The 22,552-nt window shown below is 47.0% G+C and overlaps 1 protein-coding gene across 1 annotated transcript in view; it reads right to left on the reverse strand.

Moving 5' to 3' along the window:
• Positions 1 to 22,552, reverse strand: part of SLCO3A1 (solute carrier organic anion transporter family member 3A1) — a 152,084-nt gene that overhangs the window by 27,552 nt on the left and 101,980 nt on the right. Inside the window, exons 3-4 of the mRNA XM_072870515.1 lie at positions 9,465 to 9,563; positions 6,148 to 6,411 (exon numbers count right to left, since the gene is read on the reverse strand). Of these exons, the coding sequence (XP_072726616.1) occupies positions 6,148 to 6,411; positions 9,465 to 9,563 (363 nt within the window). The remainder of the gene's footprint in view (positions 1 to 6,147; positions 6,412 to 9,464; positions 9,564 to 22,552) is intronic.

Raw genomic sequence — 22,552 nt, forward strand, 5'->3', positions numbered from 1 at the left:
CTGTCCTCCACTGCATGTTTGACCACCATCTACTGCAATGGGGCTCCATACCAGCTGGAGGGTATAACACAAAACCCAGTGCAAAGAGTGCAGAAGCAACGCAGGCAATGCCTGGCAACCTCCACCATCTCCTCAGCCAGGGCCAGCTTGTTCCCTTTCATTTTCTAAGGGAAATGACAGGAAGCTCCCCATAGAAATGAATATCCTTTCATCTTGCTACTGCCACCCGTTAAGATGAATCACTTGACACCTGCTGCTGCCTTATCTGTCTCAGTTCTTGGGGTGAAATACCTCTGGGAACAAGATTAAAAGTCAGCAATGAAGTTTAAAAATGTCTCAATAGACTAGAGTGACGTGCTTTCAGCTGCCTGGCATATGGTGCTGGGTACGAAGGGGGAATGGAAAATGTCTGACAGTAAAGCCCTGGGGAACACAACAGCTAAGCATGGCACTTCTTCACTGGAGTAGATCCCAGCAAAAGTCATGATAAACGTTACCCTGCACCTTGTTGGCCCAAAGGTTAGCTGAACACTTTGTAGCAGCACTTTGGAGCTATAAATCTGAGGTTGAAGCCCATTCACCAAATGGGAAAAGGGAAAGGTCTTTTGGATTCAAGGGCCTCAAAAATCTACTTGGGAGAACCCATGAGCTGTATCAGACATGGCACAGAAAGACTCACCCTCCCACGCTCAGAAGGACCAGCTCATTTAACATCCTTATCCCGATGCACCCAATACGCTACAGAAACGACGGCAGAAAAGTGATTCTCATTGCCATGGCAAGATACACTGAGAAGAACAAGAAACCTCAGCCTCTTTTCACTGCTGAAGTACATAAAACCCAACTCTTCAGACCATCCATGTGCAGCGTTGGTCATAGGATCATCCATAGGTTGGAAGGGACCCAGGAGGATGGTCCCAAAGCTCTCCAACACCCCTGCTAATCCCTCGACTTTGCACCTTTTAACACCCCAAGCAACACCCATGCCAAGGCATCAAGCATCCTCCCTATCTCCTGCTGTGGGTGACAGGCCACGGTCTTGACAAGCAAACACATGTACACCAAGTAGCTTTGATTTGTCACTAAACATCAGGGAGTACCGGGGATAATTGGCAACCTCATTACATGAGGTTTAACTAGTCTCCAGAAACAACAAACTATAATCATCACGTTGGTGCTTGAAATGAATTGTTTGGAACATTACAACCACCAAGGTCCCTTTTTCCAGTTGGAGCACCCTACAGAGACATGTTTTCAATTTGCAGTAAAGATGAGGAACACAGAAAGCAAAGTAATAAATTAGAGGGAGGTTTACAGCCCAGTCCACCTAGGACGCTATGGTGAGGGAAAGGCGAAATGTAGCATTGAGCCAAAATACTACTTTCTAATCGCACTGTAGGCAGCAAGCGTCAGATCTGAATAGAAAACAAAAGGCAAAATCTCCACCTGGCTTGAGGAATAAGGGATGAAGAAAATAGTGCAGGTAGCAAGAATAAAATACCTCCTGGAAAGAGGCAGCTCCTATAAAAGAGAAGATGGAGTAAGGCAAGAGGCACTGAAGATGTCTCACGTGAGTTTAATACGCCGAAGTCCACGTGGCCTTGTCAAAATTAGTATCATTAAGGATATGAAGGAAAAGGATGACACCTATGTCAAAGAGGCTTCTTGACAGATACAAGCCTGAAGCAACAGTAACGTTCTCATGCATGGAAAGCAGGTCCTTCTAGTCTATCATTTTGCTTGCAGCAATCACCTTTGCTTGACTTCAGAGGGGGACATAAACCTCTCTCATCTGCGTCATGGAGGTCATGGCAAGGCACAGTATCTTTTTGGAGACAGACGTGTTCTGCCTGACCTCAGCTGCTGCTCAGCTTCTGCTCCAAAGCATGCAGGCTGAAGGCCTTTCTGAATTAATCAAAGCTTCTGATAACAAGGATGCTGGCTTTGAAACAGACAAGAAGAACCTGCCAACAAAGTCCGCACCCTCACGAAATCCAAGCCAAAGGAAACTCGGAGACTGATAGGATCTGATGTGGGCCCTTTTATGATCACCCGCCATCCCCTTACCTAAGATTAGGATTTCTCAGCAAGCCTTTTAAGATGTTGGTAGGAAGCCAAGACCCAAAACCAAAAAGGCATTGGTACCCATCTAGATCTGGGCCAAAGACTCACTGCTCTGGCCATGGACGAAGGTACAGATGGAGCCCTCTCCAAAAGGTTACCGCTATCACTTGTTAAGAGTCATGAGTTTAAAATTACTTGTGTTAGCCATTAATCCTGCTCAATCCTATGAAATCCCACCAAGGACTACAGGCTCTCCATGGCCCAGGACCCCCCTACAAGCCGGAAGCTTCTGGCCCTGCACTATGTGTCTGCTCCCAGAAAGCACTTCTGGGGAGAGAAATCCAGGATTCAGAGCAGCTCCCTCTCTAGGTATTCAGCAGATTGGTACACAGATCAGGAAGGAACCAAACAGAAGACAAGACAGCTGTCAGCTGTACATCCCAGCTCTCCTACGCTCTTGGAAATGAAGCTGGACAGAAACCAAAATGTTTCCAAATCTAGGGAATTTGCAGTTTTGAAATTAATTTAATTCCACAGTGAGTTTCCTTTTAATTCCTTGTGAATAAGCTTCTCTCTCCAAACCTGAAGGATTCCATATCAATTTCAATCCTTTTAGGTTTTTAATCTCTCTCACTAGACAGACAGGCAGAATGTAATGAATTTCTGGTTTAAAACCATTGCAAAACAAAATGCATTTAGAGCAGAATGTTTCAGGGCTGTTAAAGATAAAGCCAAGGAAGCATTTTTAAACCAAATTTCATCAGAACTGACCGCTCAATTCAGTAGAAGTGACATTTCTGTATGAAAAAAAAAAAGATTTTAACAAAATATTTCCAAGCACGTCCTGGAGCAGGTGGTGGGTTAGACGCAGCGTGTTAACACCGAGTGAGAGGGCAGATGCCGGGCAGACACGAGCAGAGGGCACAGGTACCCTGACACAGCCGAGCATCATCTCTGGCCCTGAATAGCAGAGAGGTCCCCAAGGCAGACCAGAGGTAGGAAAGCAAAGCTGTGCCCCCAGGACAGCAAGGATTGCCGCAGCCCGCGCCTGAAGTGCTTTCACAGACCATACGGAGAGCGCAGAGCTGGAACAACCCTGCCAGGCTGCCAGCCAAGAGCAAAGAGCAATGGCAGCATTTATCCATCCTCTCCCTGCTATTAATCCTTCACTTCCCTGTGCTCCCAAATGGCTTTGCCTTGCTTAACTGAAATATTAATAAGGTAAAGCAATGCAGCATTCACATGCCCGTTTAGCAAAGGTAAGCACCTCCCAGGACTGTCCCAAAGCCTTCTTGCCTGAGCCGCCATGCCCCTGTGCAGAGCTGCCATGGCAGCTGCCCACTGCCTCTGCTGCCTTTGATTGCTTCTTCACCTTGTGCCGTTCAAAGGCACGGTTTTTGTTTCAAGTTCAAAGCTCCTCTCTTAAGGATGCTTCTTTTGCTGGCATGAAAATACCCCACAGGAAGAGATGCTGTGGCTTTCCAAAAGCTGGACCCTCCCTCCTGTTTAGACCTTGATAGGGATGTAAAAGACTTTTCAACACTTCGAGCAGGTTGCTTTTATATTAGTCCTAGCTTTTCTGCGTGCTAAGGCTAGAGACAGGCAAGGAATCTCACCCATCTCACTGTCTTTCAGCAGATCTTGTAGCGTCTCGAGCATCCTCCCACGTGCCAGCCATGCCATGTCGCTAGCTGAGAGCCGTGACCCAGCTGGGAGCACGTCTCCAGCTGACACCACCCTGCTTCCTCTCCTGCCATGTCCACTCGCTTGCAACAGTCACTGCAAGGCTTGGGGGAAGGGGTCAAAACCCTTCAACAGCCAAAAAGGAGCTTCAGTTCAGCCTCTGAGGATGCACTGTTGATACACGGTGTGTTTGCACCATCAGTCCAGAGAAAAAACTCTTCCTCCCCACGCTGTGCACAAGAGATGGACAATCCACACCTCCATGCAGACATGGACTTATGCCCGGCACACGCCTGCCCAGGACCGAGCTGCAGAGACAACACTTGCTAAAAAGGAGTCACAGTTATGGCCACACAAACCCTGATGAGGATTTCCACCCACAACCACATGTACAGATACATCATCTGCCGTTCAGCTTCACAAATACATGCAAACCCCAAAGCCCATGATAGGGCAGTAGACATGACTATGCATGCACGTATATATATATATTAACCTCTGTATATAATTACCAGTCTTTTTTATTCTAGGAAAAATGCTTAACAGTCTAACTTTCCCCAAAGGAAACTTTATACAATCAACAAAGAGATGAAGGATATTAGGTCCCGCCACATAGGAATACATATATATATTTCAGCTGCTGGCAAAATAATGTATATACACAGCAAGATTCAACCCACCACCTTAAACACTGCTCAACAGGAATGAGTGAGGCATGTTTGCCTTCCCTTGTGGAACGTGTCTGAACATCTTCAGGCAGGCACTTTAGCAAACACGACTCTTGACCACGTTCCGACTGTGACAATAGCAGCAAGGGACTTGAAAGAAGATGTCAGCTACCAACACCGTGTTGTCTATGACAGCCTCAAAGGCATAACTAAAAAGGTCATTCCCTGTCTTATTTGATGTGATGTAAATTGTATTTCGAAGACCATCTACAAAGAGACTTCTGGAATACCAACTGATTCGAAATGGGGTTACCTGCAACGAGAAGGCTAACGTGGGAAACTGTGGTGCCTCCTGATGTAATCAATACTTTGAAGCTTATGGATGTGGCAGTTTAATTTCCCTACTTCAATGAGCAATAGATACTCTAGCAAGCCCCCCATGGCCTCCCTGTGGGCAAGAAACTCAGCTTGCTCAGCACTATCCTCAGCCAGAACTGCTGCCTGTCCGTGCAGCAGGGACATGCTGTATTCTTTCATTTCTCTATATGAAAACCTGCAAAAATTTCCAGTGCCCATTCCAAAAACTCAGCAGCCAGAAGCAGACGCTCTGATGAGTACACGACAAAAGCCACAGAATTATCCAGATGGATGTACCATGGGAAAAGCCCATTCCTCAAACCTGAGAAAATCCTCGCAACACGGACGAAAGGATGAAGAAATTAATTCTACTGACAAATTTTCACACAATTTACCCCTTTACCTTTCTTTTGAATTTTTTCATCAAGTCAAAATTTCACATCTTTGACCTTCCCTTAATGAACAACCACATCAACTATTCAAGGCATTTTTATATTTAAGAAAACACTTTTTTCCCCAAAGTCTCTTTTTCCTTCCCACCTGCACCTCATTCAACTCCCAATTAAGGAGACTGCACAGGGAGTAAGTGGTTTTGTCCTCATTTATCAAAATGGGTTAGGCAGTAATGAAACCGGCTCTGCCACAGTGACAGAGTGGGAAGCAACCACCAGTGCTACAGAACCACCCCCTTAGATGAAGGATTTCCCAGTGCAGCCTACAGAAAGGATAACTGCCCACACTTTCCCACTAAATGCTGGATCCTTAGCTGACCTTAATTAAAGCCAGATCCATTTCCATCACTGCAGGACACAACATGCGGTTTTCTACTCTTAATTTGCTACAAGCCATGCTCTGCCCCTGCCCATGCGCTGTTCTGGGCTGGTATCTACCTCTTCCCCATCCCAGTTTAAGAGCTGTGGTGGTGCCCAGCACTCATTGCTTTGTATCTGGGATTGCACTAAGCTGCAGCTCAGCTGCCTGGAGCTCCCAATTTCTTTTAACTGCCCTTGCTGGCTCACTCTCCATTTCGGGAGGCAGAGGGGAGCCGGACAGTAGACTGGAGAGAAGTTCACAAATTGCTTTGGCAACGGTGTTCCCCTTCATTTTTTTATCAACTCTACAGGACTATCGTGCATTTCTGAAGCTTTGAAGTTTAAAAAAACCCCAAACCTTTCAAGTGGAACAAAGTCTCTCTTTAAAATGAGGACAATGCCAGAGATAATTAGAAGCCAGGGACTGAAATTTCAGGATACTGAGTTTTTTGGGGGATTTTTTTGGGGGTAGATAGCCCAAATCAGAGACCAATTATAAATCCAACCAGCTGTTAACCTGTTGCTGACTCTCACAGAAAATGTGACAAGAGCCACTGTCTCACCTCGCAGCTGCTGGAAGCAGGTCGTGCTGCTCTCCCCGTCCAGTGCGTGCCGCAGGACCCCGTTGCTTGGCTTGGGTCTCTCGTAGTCCCTCTCAGGAAGCATGGCCTGCTCGCTCTCCCCGGCGTGCTCCGGCCGCGGGGGCAAGGACTGCGGGAACCCGAACATCGGCAGGGACGAGAAGAAGAGTAAGGCACCACACAGCAGGAAACCTCCCCACCATGCACCGATCCACCGAGGGTCATCTGGGGTTATGTCCAGCTTACCTGCAAGGGCACACACACACACATCAGTGCGCAGCCATAGGGAGGGGAAGATTATAACGTTAACGATCCTGTAGGCTGGAAGATGGTTGCTGGGGGCTTTGTTGGCTGGTGAGGGGCTCCCAGACACAAGGTGGGGACCCACAGTGCATCCCACACTCATGCCACATGAGCCACTAGTGCATAATGACCTCCACATCCAAGAGGTCCTTAGGACAAGCAACCCATGTCTATCTAGATGGTACATCCGGCTTCTGCAACACCCTGTAATCAGAGCTTCTCTCCAGTGTCTTTGGCTCTGCCAGCTCTAGGAAGCTGCCATGTACCAGTCAGTGTCCCCCGTGCTGGCACCGAGGTTTTGGACATCACTGTCCCAGCGTGTCAAATGTGCACACACAGCTGACATACCTACTGACACAAAGACCTGCAGGGAGAAGCAGCAGCACAGACAAGGACATTGCATCTCCAATTCAGCTTACCCTTTTTTCCCAGGACATCAATGCTCTCCCTGCTTTGAATTCACAGCCCTTTTCAGCAAAGGAGAGATGGACATTTGGGCTTTATGGGCACCTGTGACTGTGTGGAGGGTGAAACAGTCTTCAATATTGGAAAAGAAACCCACCCACTGCATCAAATGGGCTCAGAAAGGTAGAGAAATCATCAGAAAATGAAGAAATGCAAAGTAAAAGGCAAGAATATCCTGTAGGCCATCACTCAGCAGAGATAAGGAAAAAGAAGGCTCTGGAGTCAGTTTGGGGGAATAAAAATAAGCAACAGGAGAGAAGAAACTGTGTTCCTAACAGCCGCCTCGCTGCCACAGCCGCTCGGCAAGCCGGTGGAGGGTGCCCAGCGCCAGAGCTGACTCCCGGGGGAGAACTGGATCTGCGTGGCTGGAATAACAAGCTCCTCCGTTCATGATGTCTGTCTGGTTACCGCCACTCTGAAAAATCTGTCTCAAGTGAGGCAATCAAGTTGTCTCTCAAGCAGAGACGGAAGGAAACTCTTTTCTCCTTAGGGAAAAGAACATGTAGCTCTCAAATATATATAAAGTTTGAAAAATAGTTTTGGAGGGATTGGATTCTTCTGCTGTTATTTCCTCCTGCCTGAATTGCATTTTTTTCAGGTTCTTGGGAACACAGCCACATGAAGAGCCATGTAAACCAAAGTCGTCTTCATATCCCCTTACTAAAGCAGGTCCTGTAGGGAGGGCAGCACAGCAGTGTGCCCTGGCATCCCACACCTCCTGTCCGAAACAGGGAGCAGGACAGGGCTCAGCCCTCTGGAGCTCGGTCTCCTCGTGCTGCTGCCCCGAGCTGCAAGGCAGAGCCAGCTGCAACACGGAAACTCTTTCCCATATAAAAATAGATGGAGGCCATGTGTGCCCTAGCCTTCACATGACAGTGATGGACCATGGCCAAAGCCAGCTGGACCTGCAGCTGGAAAGCACTATACCCTCCCTATGACCTGCTGAGCCACAGCCCCTCCAGGCTTCTCAGAGATAACACTCCACTGTTCTCCTCTGTGGCTCCATATTTGCGTGGGGCTTTTTGAGCTGTAAATACGGAGCAATGTCTTATGTCAAAAATGGCCAGATCACATCAAATTAACTTTTTAGCTAGGCCAGCATCTTGCCTCTGATGGTAACCAGCTGCAAATGCCCAGAAAGTCCACAAGAATAAAGTAAACATATACCTGATATTATTCTTGTGATTTGTGGCTCAGGGGCTTTCTAAACTAGATTTGGCATCATATTCATTTTTTCTTCTATAAACTCGTCCAATTGTTTTTTAATCCATTTGTAGACTTTTAAGACCCTATGGTGAGGAGTTCCACAGCTTCACCTACTGGGAGAAAAAAGATCTTCTTCTGAACATTCATATTTTGGAGTAAATTCTACTTAATGGTCAAATATGTAACAGGGTTCAAACAAGTTCCTCCGCCTACAGGACCAAGCGAGTCTTTGGCATATCTTTGCTAAAGTCAAGGAATGAAAAGGGGCCATGTGGTGTTTGACCAAGCTCTGGCTAAAAGTCTCAGCCATCAAAAAAAGATACTTCTTTCCTGCTTGTTCAGTATTATTTATATTTCTTCAGCTGCCGTGTGCATGTGAGACCAAGAAAAGGCAGTAGCTCTTTTCCAGATTTGCACAATTCTGTTCTGAGTCCTGCAAGGTTCAACTCCATCTAGATGCATCCTGTGAAGACGTATTTGCAACATCATAGAACTGGAATGCACCCTCAAAGGGGACAACACCCCTGCAGCAGGATGAGAGCCTGTGAGATCAGATGGAGCTGGGAACTGTAGAAAAAGCATCTGAACAACCGAGGGAAAAGAATGAAGCATCAGGTTTGCAGTCTATAGCCAAAGGGCTTGAGGCGCAGCGGAGAACAGCCTGTTACACATTGCCCTCTAATGGCAAAGAGCACGTAGTGCAGGCAGCAACAACGGCAGAATTCGTCCATTTTTTTCTTAATGAACGAAAAGACAATTTGCAAACAATTTGCTTTAACCCAAGTGTACAGTCAAGGTAAGCAATAATTAGCACTGCTTTGGGAAAAAGCAATAATGCTGTGGGACTGAACCTGTCCATCCAAACAGGGTCATTCACAGAAGGTGCGAGGCATGGGTCCTACTGGTGTGCCTCCATCAGAGAGCCTGGTTGGTCCTCCCAGGTCCTGGGGATGGCAGCTCTCCAGATTTCATCCCGTGCGCTGGACACAGCTCCCCTGGCAAGACTATGTCCACAGCTAGCCAGTGTGCTCTGCCACAGTGATATTTTAAGATGTCCTCTAAGAGCTGGGCTGAAACTCATCCCGCACTAGAAAAGCCCATGGAAGGGAACAAATTTTAGCTACTACAAATCTGTTATCTACGGGGATAGAGTTGAAAACTTTTGAATCCCAGTCATAAAACCCCTCTAAAAGTGACACCCATACATGCAAGAGGCACTCGAGATGGAACGAGAAGCAGTTTCCTGCCTGTGAGCATCAACATTTTTGTCCTGCTGATACAAACATTAGCATATTTGATTTGAAACCAAACCCAGTTCTCCTTACTTGTGTCAATGAAGACAGCATCCACATAGATTTTGGTACAGAAGGAGCCCAAGATAAATCCACAGGCTGGTCCAAATACCAGCATTGTAAACAGGATCCCTACAAGGAGAGAGAAAAGAGAAAATTAATACTAGGCTCAGGTTATTCATTGCAAGTTGTTCTGCTTGTCTCCTGCAAGATGCTATTGCTCTACTGATGCCAAATAGATAAGGATATGTCTCTGTGTCGAGTGCTTCAGGCAAAAGAGCACCCTAAATACTTTTTGCTTTTCTGTATCTCTTCAGGAAAAAGAATAGATGGAACCGTAATAATGCTGAGAGTTTCTATTGAGCTGAGAAGACGCTACGGACTTATACTGTATTTTGGTCGGCTGGCTGCTCTAAAAGATATCTTACTCAAAAGCACAAGGTAAAGCAGACCTGCCTTCTCCCCACAGGCAAGTCTTTACCTTTGCCACCTCCAGCTAAATTCATGGTAGACAGGGATATTTGCAGAATTTAGGGCCAGCAAATCTATGAAATGCAGCATTGTCACAGACTGCTGGATAAAGTCCCTTTACAGAAATAGGGGCACTCTTCCAAATCTGTGAAGCCCTTCTCCCCATCGTACCCACATGGCAAATACTCCCCAAGGCACACGGCTCTTAGAACCTCTCACAACTGCTCGTTCCCGCTGCAAAACCTGCATGAAATTGGCAGTGTAATGCCAGGCAAAGACCTATTATGAGCAAATTACTTATTTGCTTCAATACAATATTTAGAAGCATTTATTCTCACTCCCATTTTGGCCCTGAAACAGGAATGCTACAGGCACACTGCCAACTCTCAATTATCCAGGGCAGAAAGGCAGGGGGACACAAGGATAATCCAGAAAAAGCAGCATCAAAGATAACAGAAAACATTTGTAAATTAGACAATAGGAACATACTTGGCACCTTCACATTTGGGATAGAAAAACAACAAAAAGTCCCCAAGGACCCTTGTAAATGGCTTTCTGAAGGAAGCAGGGGCAAGTCTGAGCAGCACGGAGCGGAGCAAACGCCTGTTTCTTCGCTCTGGAGCAGAGCATTGCTGATGGACCTGTGTGCCTGGTGAGGGAGGCAGCTCTTCGGGACCCTCGGGGCCAGTGATGTGCCAGCCTGTGCTGGCACCAGTCTTGGTGTCGCTGCACTTCAGAAATGTCCCATGAAGGAGCTTATTTGCATCTGGGTGCTTTGCTTGCTCTCCTTTGGCAGCAGGGTACATCCCACATCCCCCTCCAAATCTCTCTGGGGGTGCTGCCTGGCATCTCAGTGCATTCATAATGCGCTTCATCGCAGCTATCTCAGCCCTCAAGTTCCTTAACTGGAAACTTTTAATTCCCAAGTTCTCTCTCTGTGCATTTCTCAGGAGTTGGAGAAATGATCAAAGCTGCAAAATATTCCCAGGAGACCACCAGCCCTATGCAAGGCAAACTTCACCTGCCAATGACAGCTTAGCCAAGCAGAATAAGCTGGTATGGTCAGAAATAACTTCACCTTCATTTTTAAAATGCAGAGCGCAAACTAATTCCTCCAGGTTTGTGGCACCATCCCTTGGCTGGATTAGTAACTAGGTACAAAGCAAGGGCGTCTCCAGCCAGCCACTTGTACAGAAACCCAGCACATTAATGCCTACACGGCTATCACCTACAGAAGCAAGAGGGAGAAACAAAGGTGGTGGGAGGAAAAAAAAGTGTCAGGTCATATGAGCTGCAGTAACAAGTCACTGCCATCCCTTGCCCCGTCTCAGCTAAGCTCAAAGCTGAAACAAGGGCACCGTGTTGCAGCCCATGCTGCCAGCTTAAATTAGTCGCCAGGGTCTCTGCCCATGATGTCCACGCCAGTAGTGGAGCAAGCCATCTCCCCTCTCCGCAGTCACCTAGTCCCTGGGCGTTGGGTTTGTGCTCCACAATCCAGCAGTACGTTGCGGAATTTGTGCTCCTCAATCAACAGAGCTGCTTAGGAAGCCCGTGCCTTACTCCCCCAGGGATCTATAAAGCCTCACGTGGGAGATCCCAGTCCCTGGTTACCTGCAGAAGTACTTTGTGGGATGTGAAATGAGGGAAGAGACAGGTCGGGAGAGCAGGGAAAAGGGATTTCTTTTCCCAGCACACCTAGCACCTTCTCCCTCTTTCCCAGCCCCAAGGCCTGCCCCACTTGGGGCTATGAAATTTCCAGTGGCATTTTATAAAATATCCACATCGCATTTTTTTTTGGTCACTAGGTGGCATTAGTGTTTGTCATTCATTCCACAAGTGCCATGCGGAGCAGGCTGAGTGACGGTGCAGCCCACGCCGGCTCCCCAAACAGGATCACGATGGTGTTACTGCGGGTCCTACAGCCCCTGGGAGGATCAGGCTGATAGCAGGGTGCTGTCTTCACCCACGTATCTGCCATACGTGCAGTCAGGTCGCACCCTTTGGCTGTTTGCATGCAGGAAATCACAGATTTTAGAACAAACTGTTCTAAAACCGTTAAGTTTTTAGTCAAAGTGTTTAAACAGATAGCATCTAGCAGAGGAAGAGCCATGGCTGTTACTCTGACGAACAAGCTGGCAATCAAAGACCAGGTTAATCTTTGATGACTGAACATTAATTATGAATTTCTATGTAATTATGGTCAAGCACATAAGGACACACTGGGCCTCACATCGATTGGAGTAGTGCCTGGGACAGTGACAAACAGAGCGTATGTTTTGAATGAGGAGCCCTTGGATTTCAGCAGGACTCCGCACATTGCTCTGCTCTCATTTCCCTACCCTAGGAGGAGTAAGGGGAAGGAAAACCCAGGCAGACCTGAGCACCTCCTCTTTCCCAGTCCCAGATCCTCAGCCCAGACCCTGGTACCCAGCACCCAGAGAAACCTGCTCCTCCAGAGCTGCCTGAGGGTTCACATCCGCAGGGATGACCCTCTCTGAGGGAAGGTTGCTTCGGGCATCAAAGCACCCTGGTCTGCGACAGGTTCCCACAGGCACCAAAGAGCCAAGGAGGTTGCTGAACTGCTGTGCCATTGCCTTGATGGGACCTGTGTCCGCAAGCAGAAGGACTGCGTGGCCAACAGACAGCTGATTCAGGGCACCCACAACCCAGAGAGGGCAGCTCTGCAGCTCTGGGCACCGCAGGGTTGGTTTAAGACGGCGAGGACAGGATGAATCAGGCATGACCTGCTCTCCACAGGCAGCAGATATTTGTTTTCCTTTTTTTCTTTTTTTTTTTTGAAAAACCTATTGCTGGTTGATGATTTTCTGTAAGTGTTTAACAGCTCTGGAGAACTGGGAACGCACCAAAATTGTCATTTGTCACCGATGCAGGCTCACACGGCTAAGCAGGCAGAAGGACAAGGACCAGTTCTAACCCTCCAGGCAACATCTTTGGATGTACCAGTGCTGGGTTGAAGAGGGACAGAAGTTTGTCCTGTGATGAACGCCAAACAACAGGCAGGTTGTCAGGCTGCGTGTATACAGGCAAAACCACAGAACTGAAGTGTGTTTCATGGAGCAAAGGGTAAGGCAAAGAACGTGGAAAAAGATCACCCTTCACCAAAAAAACCCTAGGGAATATTGTCCCCTTTTTCCAAAGCAGAAGGGAGCAGGGACCTTTGGCTAGTGATCCATCAGCAGCAGGTATATTCTTGCAGAGGTAGTTAGCTCAAACAAAAAGCAAACATCAAGAAAGCTGTGGCCAGTGCAGGTACATGCACCGGCCCCTGCGACAGGTGAATGCTGCCCCTCTCACGCTATTTGCATTGCATGGCAAACTACTGCTTCAGAAACAAGCTGTGTCCTCAGGTATTAAAATATCACGTTTAGTATCCTGGCGGCTGCAAGCTGGAAGGCATTATTTGCTCTGCAATGTCCTCACTAGAGGGCAATGTGGGATAGAGCATCCACTGAACAGGGAAACAGGTATCTAAGATCTTACAATAAGATATTAAATTATTATTCACCTCTAGGCTAGCTTAAGAAACCCTCATGTTAATTGTGTTTTTACTTTTTCTGTAGTTTGTCCTAAAATCAAGAAAACAACTGGCTCACCCCATGCCCTTTTTGTTATCTTTTTTTGAGAACCCAACAAAATCCTACCATTGCAGTAACAGTAATTTACACTTTATCTCACAAATCAAGCACATTTTGGAAAAACCCAAGGCATGGGCTGTCATGATAGATAGTCTAGGGCCTGTACAGAGCTGGACCATGCTCAAGGATCAACGGAGCACACTACTGGGCACAAGAATTAGGCTATTAGGTGATTGGGATAGTGCCTGTGGTTGAACAGTTATGTGGGATTGAGGGCTCAAGGGGAAATTAGCCAAGTTAGAATTAGCTTAAGACATCCTTCCTCTTTTGAGAAATTCTGCACAATTGCTAGTCGCCCCCGTTATCAGGAAAACACTTTCCACATCATCCACCTAGTCACGTAACCACGAAGCTGCTGCTTAGTAGAGAAGGAAGTCTAGCAAAACCTCTTTTCCCCGTCCTGGGGTTGCTGCTAAGGATAAAGATGTGCTAAACTTGTGCTTAGCTTTAACACCACTTGCTAGGTCTTTTCCCATGTTTCCCTCTAACTTTTAGATCAGCCTGATTTGATAGAGCCAGAGAGCACTAATACCAGGAGCAAACAGATCAAAGGTCTAATCCTGGCTCCATCAGTCTCTTGCAAAACTTCCACTGATGGCAACAAAACTGGCGATCAGTATAGGATACCACAGCCTCTTCCCTTTAATTCTGAGCTTAAAATTTATTTCTATCACTCAGAGCAGCACATTAATAAATATCCTCCTCGAGGATACTGCCCTGGAAACAAATGCTTCTTGCTCTGCAGGGCTGGCTGCGCCTCTTCAAAGGGCGCTGTGCTTGGTCCTGCATCCAACGTTTCACGGAGGAGCAGGGCATGTCCCCTGCTATGTAGCTAGCCCTACACAGACCAGTGGAAACTACGATGAAAAAGGTTTCTCCTTTGTGCAATTTGGTGGTATTTTTATTTTTAATCTTAGAATTATTTTTTTAATTCTTACCAAATTATGGCAATTCTTAGAAATACTCAAGAGATGTGAATTAAAAAACAAAACGACCCTGCTTTGGGAAAATTCAAACATCTTGTTTGATAACTCACAAATACTTCATTTCAGTTTGGGCCCTTTTAAAGCACAATTACATTTTATTTTGAAAACAGCTAATCATTTTCAGCTTTCCTGCTCTATCCCCTTCAACAGTCTCCCTGCCTCACAAAAAGACGGGGGGGGGAAAGGCAAGCCAGGCTGGACTGAGAAATCAGAAATATTTTCCTCCCCGTCTTTTCAAACGGAACAATTTGCCAAATCCTACTTTGTCCTGTCCACTAACAGACATTTTCCAGGGGCTGAGGAAAGGATTGGGACAGAGGGGAGTATTAGATCTGACATTTTGAGATGGGATTTTATCACTACTAAGGCCCAGGACTGATAATGCAGTTTTCCATTAGAGCAAAGGGAAGGAGCAGCAGGAGGTACCATACATCTGTGGAGAGACTCTGGCACAGAGATGCTCAGTCAGTCATGCAAAGTGCACAAGAACCGAGTTGCAAAGACAGGGATAAAGGATGTCAGTATTTCAGTAATAAAGAGCTGTCCCTTGGCGATCCAAGTCGCTTTCCAGCAGCAACAAGTTCGTGAAACACGAGCAGACTTGTGTTGTTCACAGTGTGAAATGGGTGTGATCTCTGTGACGAATTAACTGGGGACAGTAACTCCCAGCAGAAACCCTCCTAGCTGGAAATAAGACATTGAGGGAGACGCAGCAAGGCTTGCCAGCCTCACCAAGGTGCAGCGAGGAGGCATCTCGGGTTCAGTTTGCCGGGGAATAAGAGCAGGTTCAGGACACAGTCATGGGCTGAGAAAAAAGAACACGGGCAGCTAAAGAACACCAAGTCGTTTTGCTTCAAAGCCTCAGCCCCACCAGGGCTGAGGACACAAGGAAATCCATTTTGGAGAGCTGCCCACAAGTGCCAGGCGAAGGTGAGCTGGGTAGGTGAGACAGGAGGAGGAAAAGCAGCATCTCCCACGGCCGGACAGCATGCAGGGCTATCAGAGCAGGAGCCATTCCTCTTGCTGAAGCCACACGCGTTTTCCATCACACCCCCATTTCTACTTCCTAATTGCCTTCCGATACTCTGTTTCCTATGTCTGTTCTCTTCTACCTACAGGCTTCGCTTCTTTACATGAAACCGTGAAGCAAAATGGTCAGGAGTCTGGGTTTTGTTTTGCTTTATAAAGAAACTAATGCGCTTTGTAAGGGGATTTAGTGCATAGTGGTAGGAATGTCAGAAGTACCCTATAACGTGGAGAAATGAGAAAATTAAAAAGTCATATTAAGCTGTTATCTTGCCCTATCTCACATTCCTCCTAAGACCTGATATCAAGCATTACCGGCATCTGCCATTTATTTTGCCTGATAATAGACTATGCAATAACGTATAGTAGCAGGATACGTATTTCTGACTTACTCCTCACAATGTTTAGATACAAGTTAAGGCCTGCTTCAGGAACATACCTGAATCAAGCTCTTTGGCTTCAAAGGAACTGGCTCAGGAACACAGGAGAAGGTGCTAAACCAAGACTTCATCCCCAAAGACGTTGAAGGCTTCTGCCCTTGCCTGCCTCAATATCAAACTGATCTAAACAGCAAATCTCCCAGCCAAGAGTCAGTGCCACTTCCAGGTCACCAGCAGGGCAACCTTCTTCATGCCTTTGCTCTGTGCCTTGGGTGCCACACGTCTAACATTCAACTTAAAGCCCAGTTTCTGGAGATACGTGATTCAGCGAGCATCTCAGCTTGGTACCCAAGAATCCACCTAGCACTGTGGACCCATCTTGCAGCTCCACACAGGCATCCTGCTGCCAGGACTGAACTGCTATTCGTATTTATGCTAGCCGGTTTAAAGCCCACCTTGAGCACACCTTCCTGAGCTCCAGTCACCAGTGCAAGCACACCCTGAGCCCAAGGGTTACCAACCTTCCTGACCTTACCAAGTGGCAGACCGAGATGTGATTAAGAAGCACTCACTATGGAGAGCAGGGAGAGAGGAAAAAGGATGGAAGGTTACACTGAGAAACATCAACGTTTCCCCAGTGTTCCCAGCTGCAGGATGGAGCTGGGTATGGAGCTGAATTAGAGTCCCCGTGGCCCCTACCCACTTACTTCTTCCCAAAGCCCCCCTGTCAAAACAGCCCTGCTGCCAGTCCCAAGAGCCAGCACCAGCAAGAGAAGTCATGCTCCAACTGTTCCCAAAGTGAGGATTTATTTGAAGCTGAGAGGAAGGAGATTATTTCGTGATGCACTTTGGAAAGGTTCAAATAGATACAAAGCCCCCATGCAAAGCAACCTTCTGCCCATAAAGCCCGGGAAAGCACTATGAAAATTGCCTCCAGGGACTTGCAATCACATTTAAAGTTTGCTTAAGTCATCCAGACACTTCTGAAAAATACTGCTTACTATTTCCACAGCAACCTGGGTCACCCTTCTAGGAAGAGCTGGGTCCAAGGTGCATGTGCACAGACTGCATTGCTCCAGTCTGTTCCTCCATAGGTTTGTAGGCGTTGAACTAGATGTGCTTGAGAACCAGGGAGTTAAATAACCTCTACAACATGCCTTGAAACTCTGGCAAAGCAGAGACACTTCCAAAATGATCCGTAAAGCCGGGGCCCAGATGCTCAAAGCATCTTCACTGCTCTTAGCTGTGAAGCAGTTGAATATAGACCATCAGCAGTGAATTACACAGCGTTTCCCCACCATGGGCAAACCCCTGGTGTTGCAGAAGATCCTGTTTTATTTAGCCATGGAGATGTCACTGATATCTGCTGGGCTTATGGTCCCCTTGAGCCAGGCTGCTCCTGCCTTGGCGTTTCCGTGAAATTAGTGTAGGAGGTTGTGCACTGCAGCATAGCATATGGGCAAAGCAATACCCTTCCCCCTTGCGCCACCCGAAGGGACAGCTTTGGTGAGCAAAAAGCCGATCAGTTTGGAAGATGTGGGAAACTTTCTCCGCTGCAAAGCTAGTGTTGTCACTGCATCAAGTAACTACATCCCCGTGGAGGAATGGATCAGGGAGCAAAATGTGATCTCTGCCAAGGATGACAGCGACCAGGTGCTCCAGTGACCACCACAAAATGCACGTGTGGGGTACACAGAGGAGGGCAGAGCACACACGTGCTGCCGTGGCCCTGGGGATGCTGCTGCAGACATGGGACAGCATTCCGCCGAGGATGTCATCCCCAGCCCCCTGCCTGCTGCAGGAGCGAGCTGTTTCTAAAAGCACAAAGGGAACTGCTTTGCAAAGCACGAGATAATCTCAAAACCCTGCTTGTCCCACATTTCCTGCTGCGTGGAGGACGGGGCAGGCCAACGCGAAGGGATTACTGGAATACCGTAATTCGTGTGCTCCGCAAACTGCCCTTAAAGAGACACCATCCCAGCACAGTCTGCAGGAATCAAAGGCGTACTGGTACAGACTGGAGATGGTGTATTCTCCTGCATGAATGTTAATGGCCCTCAAGGGCTTGGGATAAAGGCTTCTGCACTCGCACCGCAGAGCCCGTCACTTCAGTAGGTTTTCTCTGATTTCTATCAGCTGACGTAACCTCAAAAACATACAGTAAGGGTAGGGGGAAGCTGTTTCCTAGCCAGATGGCTTCTTCCTGCGGCAAAACACACCGGAGTCATCCGGCACTGTCCATCCTCCCCGGCGGACAGCATGCCCATGAGCCGCCCTGTTCCCACGAGCGCGCAGGGATGCCTGCATTCCCGCAGAGCCCAGCAATAATGCTCAGCCCCTGGTCTCTCCTTCCCAGCTTTCCTGGAGACAGTTTTCCCCATTTAACACGGAAAGACATCATTTTTCCTGCTGCTTGACTCCTTGTCTACACAACCAGCTGCCCATCACCACCTCCTGCTCCCTTATTGATCCTGCTTATTTGCACCGCTGCGATCGACTGTAGGAAACTTAAATAGATGCCGTTGGACCGACGGCTTGTTTTGATTTGTTTTGCTTCCTTGGTGCAACCACTGAAGCGAAGGAAATGTTCAAACAATCCTGACAGATGTTTCCAAGTACCTCCAGCTGTCGATTAATGAGGAGCAAGTTTGGGATAATTCACTTTAATGTTTAGTCTTTCTGATGGGGATCAAAGTGGTTCCAGCCCTGTATTGGTACGAGGTGGGGAGACGGGAAGAGGTTGGGTGTTTCTGCTACCTTTACAGTAGCACACATATTGTTTATTAGTTTTGCGTCCAGAGTAGACCCCTCAGACTGGGGACATCTATTTAGGGTTGCTCAAGTGATGCCAGAGACTGGGAAGGATGTCCTGGCACTCCCAAGGTTAGTGAGAGACTGAATTCCCTGCTCAGCCATGACCTTCCTGAGGACCGTTTGCTACATCTCATCATTTTTCCACCTTTTAACAAAGGCTAGTCCCTCCTTGTTAAGTGTTACAAAATGCACGAATGTTATGCAGTGCTTTAGTAATCAGGGACACAAAATGAGTTAGAACAAACATCTGAATTTTGGTTCTGAGCTCTTCTCATCGATTCCACTGTAACAGGTCGTTGCCTGCATTTGCATGTGCAACACAACACCTGGAAAAACAACCGACAGCGCTGTCCTGAGACATCCTATTTCTCACTGTTGGACCTGCAGCTGCTGTTGGCCAGTGAAACAGCTCCAGCAAGCAGCAAGCCTGCAAAGCCGAAGTGTTGGATTGAACTTGACTTATCCCATTTCCATGGGACCGCTTGTGATGGGAACCCCATAGAGGGGTTCAGTATTTGATTGCCCTGCCGCCTTCAGCCAGTGAAATAAATTATTACCTAGTTTGAAATCAGGCAGCCTTGGACATCTCCTGTCAGCTTCCTCCCCTCTTCTCCTATCAAACCTTTCCATCAATTTACCAAATCACTTTCTGCAGTCTGTAAAATCAGCCCCTACTTCATGAAGATTTATTTTTTTAATGCAAGCTACTCACCACTGTATGGAAATGCTGCAGAATGACTTATTTACCCCTGTGTTTAATAAGACTTAATGGCTGTATCTAAAGCTGGTTCTTCACAGCACAGTTCTTTGTTCTGGCCTATATTTAGCATTCAGATGTTAATCCCTAAAGAGGTTGCTAGGACTTGAAGGTGCCTGGTGAATTACCCTGCATTTTCAATTATTACCAAGCCTTAAGTTTGTTTTATCAGCAAATCCCTGTCCCCAGCACTATCAAGGCTACATTTGATCAATGTTATACCAACAACTGACAGTCCCAGGGGATCCTGATGCACACACATAATGTTTGCAGAGCGGCACAAAAAGTGATTGGACTTTTGCATTAGGAGCACAAGCTCACGGTCCAGCCCCGAATTTTCCATAACAACTAGGTGCACTTTTGACAGCTCAAAACCATACCCATTAGCTGGCTTTTGCCCTCATTCTGATGAGCACAGAAATAAAAAAAAAACCCCAAACCAACCAAAAACCCAGCCCAGAGCCCTGTTTGTATTGGCCTTTAGGTCACTGCTTTGCCCAGCTGCTGAAATAGGATCACCAAGATTGCAGAGAAACAAATCACACAATGACAAAAGCTCCACAACTCTCAAAATTGCATTTGCAAGCAAAATAAAAACTAAAGCAGTCAATCTGTGAGCTCTGCAAGGTAAACTACAAGGATGCTCCCGCTACAAAAGTCTTGGGATTACTTTGGTCTCACCAGTTGACACTGGGAGCAAACTGTTCCCCACTCCTGAGCAGTTTTCCCCCTTAGCATCCCAGTACCCTTCCAGGCAGCAGAGGGACTGCTTGCTGCATTTCTCTCCTTACTGATGGGAAGCTGGAAAAGAAATTTGCTTATGCTAATCAATCCCTGGCACCAGTCATACGAGACACTAATCCACTAGCAATCTCCATCAGTCTCTGCATATTTAACTAAAGCAGTGAACACTCATGGAGGATTATGAACACAGTGGTATTGTTGTAGCAGTGTTTTCCTACTTAAGCTGCAATCACTCTGACGCCCTGTCTCCTAATATTTACATACACTCTACATATAAACAACCCGCAGAATCGCATCAGTCCATGCAAGCATCCTGGTCAGACACTCTGCCTACAAAAACACACGCACCACGTGGTGATTTAATAGATCTCCCTGCATCGTACAATGCTGTGTCCATTACCCTCTGCTAAAATGCTTATGTTCATGGAGGTTATATATATAAAGCAGCATCCTTGAAGGTATACGTATTGCTTAACGCTCATAAAAGATACGTCTCTTCCTCCAAAGGATTTACAGGTAGTTTGGACATGCATTGCAAGAGATTAGACTCAGGCTAGGTTAGGCAAACTCTTGAAAAAGAGCTTAATAGTCCAGTTTTCCATCACTTTCTGTAAAAAGCAAGCAAGCAAGCAAACAAAAACCCGCCCAAACGCATGTCCAGTCAGGTGTATCACAAAAAGCCAATGCTGAGCAATCTCTGAAATGTAAGGACAAGTCACTTGCTCCACCTACCCTGCTGGCTCACATTCTTGTCCCTGAAATTTGCTTGTTATCACATCAGAAGAAGCCAACTCCATTAAAGAAGCGGGTGTAAGAACATACCTAACTATAGCGTACAAATCCAGGGCATGCTATATACACCCTGACGCAAGAGTCCACAAGACACGGATTCCACACCTTCAACGTACGGCGCAAATACGCCAGCTTGAACTAGCAATTTCCACCTTTCAAGCAAATTTTCTCCACGCTAATTACCTTGGGAAGCAGCCACCAAAGGAACCTTGAAAGGAAAAAAAGTATGCTCAAATGCCAAGTACACTTTTTTAAAGGGTTTAAGTCGCATGCCTTCGAGCTGTGTTCATCTCCTCCCAGCCGTTAAATACAAACACCTGTTTTACCAAATCTGCAGTGCCGCTTTAATTAAAGACAGCCAGATTTCCATGAGTTATTTCCCAGGAACTGTGCCAACAGTAGGTTAGTATGGAAATGCACTTCCAGGGCACTTTTCCCTCTCTACAGGATGGTGATTCTCCTCTGAGTTTGCTGACCAGTTTCTCATTTAACACTGGGTTGTTTTGATCCTACATAGGAGTATAGGGATACATTAGGCAACCGCACAATGTCCTTCCCATCCCTCTCTCCCCTGCTCAGGCAAGCTGTCTAACCCACCTGCGAGCACAATCCATGTTTGTTAAACGCGGACACGAGCCCCTTCGAGGGTCTAGTACATTTTTATCTCCATCACTTGATTTCCGTTACAGCCAGCACCCCTCATCCTCCTTGTATGCTAGAATACACTAGGAAAAAAAAGCAACAGATCATACGACTGAGAGTACAACGAGCTATTCACACATACAGGCCAAATCTCAGAGCCTGAAAAATTTGAATTTTGGCATTTGTCAGTTTGGAGGTTGGTACAACACCGCCTTCCTTCTTTATTTATTTATTTTTTAAGCTGTGCACTGAGTTCAGTGCAGACGTAACACATTCATTTGAGGATAAGGCTGCCAAGACCGCCTCCCTCTCGCTTTAACCTCAGTCTTGGGGGTATCCCTTCCCATCCCACATACCTTAAACGAGAAAACATCGAGTCCCGTTTCTAACTGACATTTTATGTCAATACAGACAGCTTGCTGCTTTTCTGAGCAATGATGCAGTCAGGAAGAAAAGTTCAGCTGTTTCCTCCCCATTGGACCTCCTCCACGCCAGCCTCACTGTTTGAAAGGCTCTTCCCTGCAAAACTCCCCACTCCTCCTTCCCACCTCTCGCCTGACAGCAGCAGAGGACTACTGCTGCATTTCCAGTCCTTTTAATGCCTCTAACCTAGTGTTTGCCGTTTCTTCCTTGTGCCAACAACAAGGCCTCCCCTCCGAGCATCAGCCAGAGAAGCTATTTTCCAAGATCAGAGGACACGGATTCATTCAGCCTGGTACGATGGTGCATACCCCGACGGCCTGCAAGCTCCCTGAATCCCCCTCTCGCCCCGGCTGATGAGGCTGTTGCGTGCACACACACACGTAGTTATCCAACCCAAACGCGGTACCTGCCACAGAGTCCAGCTCTCCAA

This window comes from Ciconia boyciana, chromosome 8 (assembly GCF_034638445.1).
Source record: "Ciconia boyciana chromosome 8, ASM3463844v1, whole genome shotgun sequence".
In the NCBI taxonomy this organism is placed as follows: domain Eukaryota; kingdom Metazoa; phylum Chordata; class Aves; order Ciconiiformes; family Ciconiidae; genus Ciconia; species Ciconia boyciana.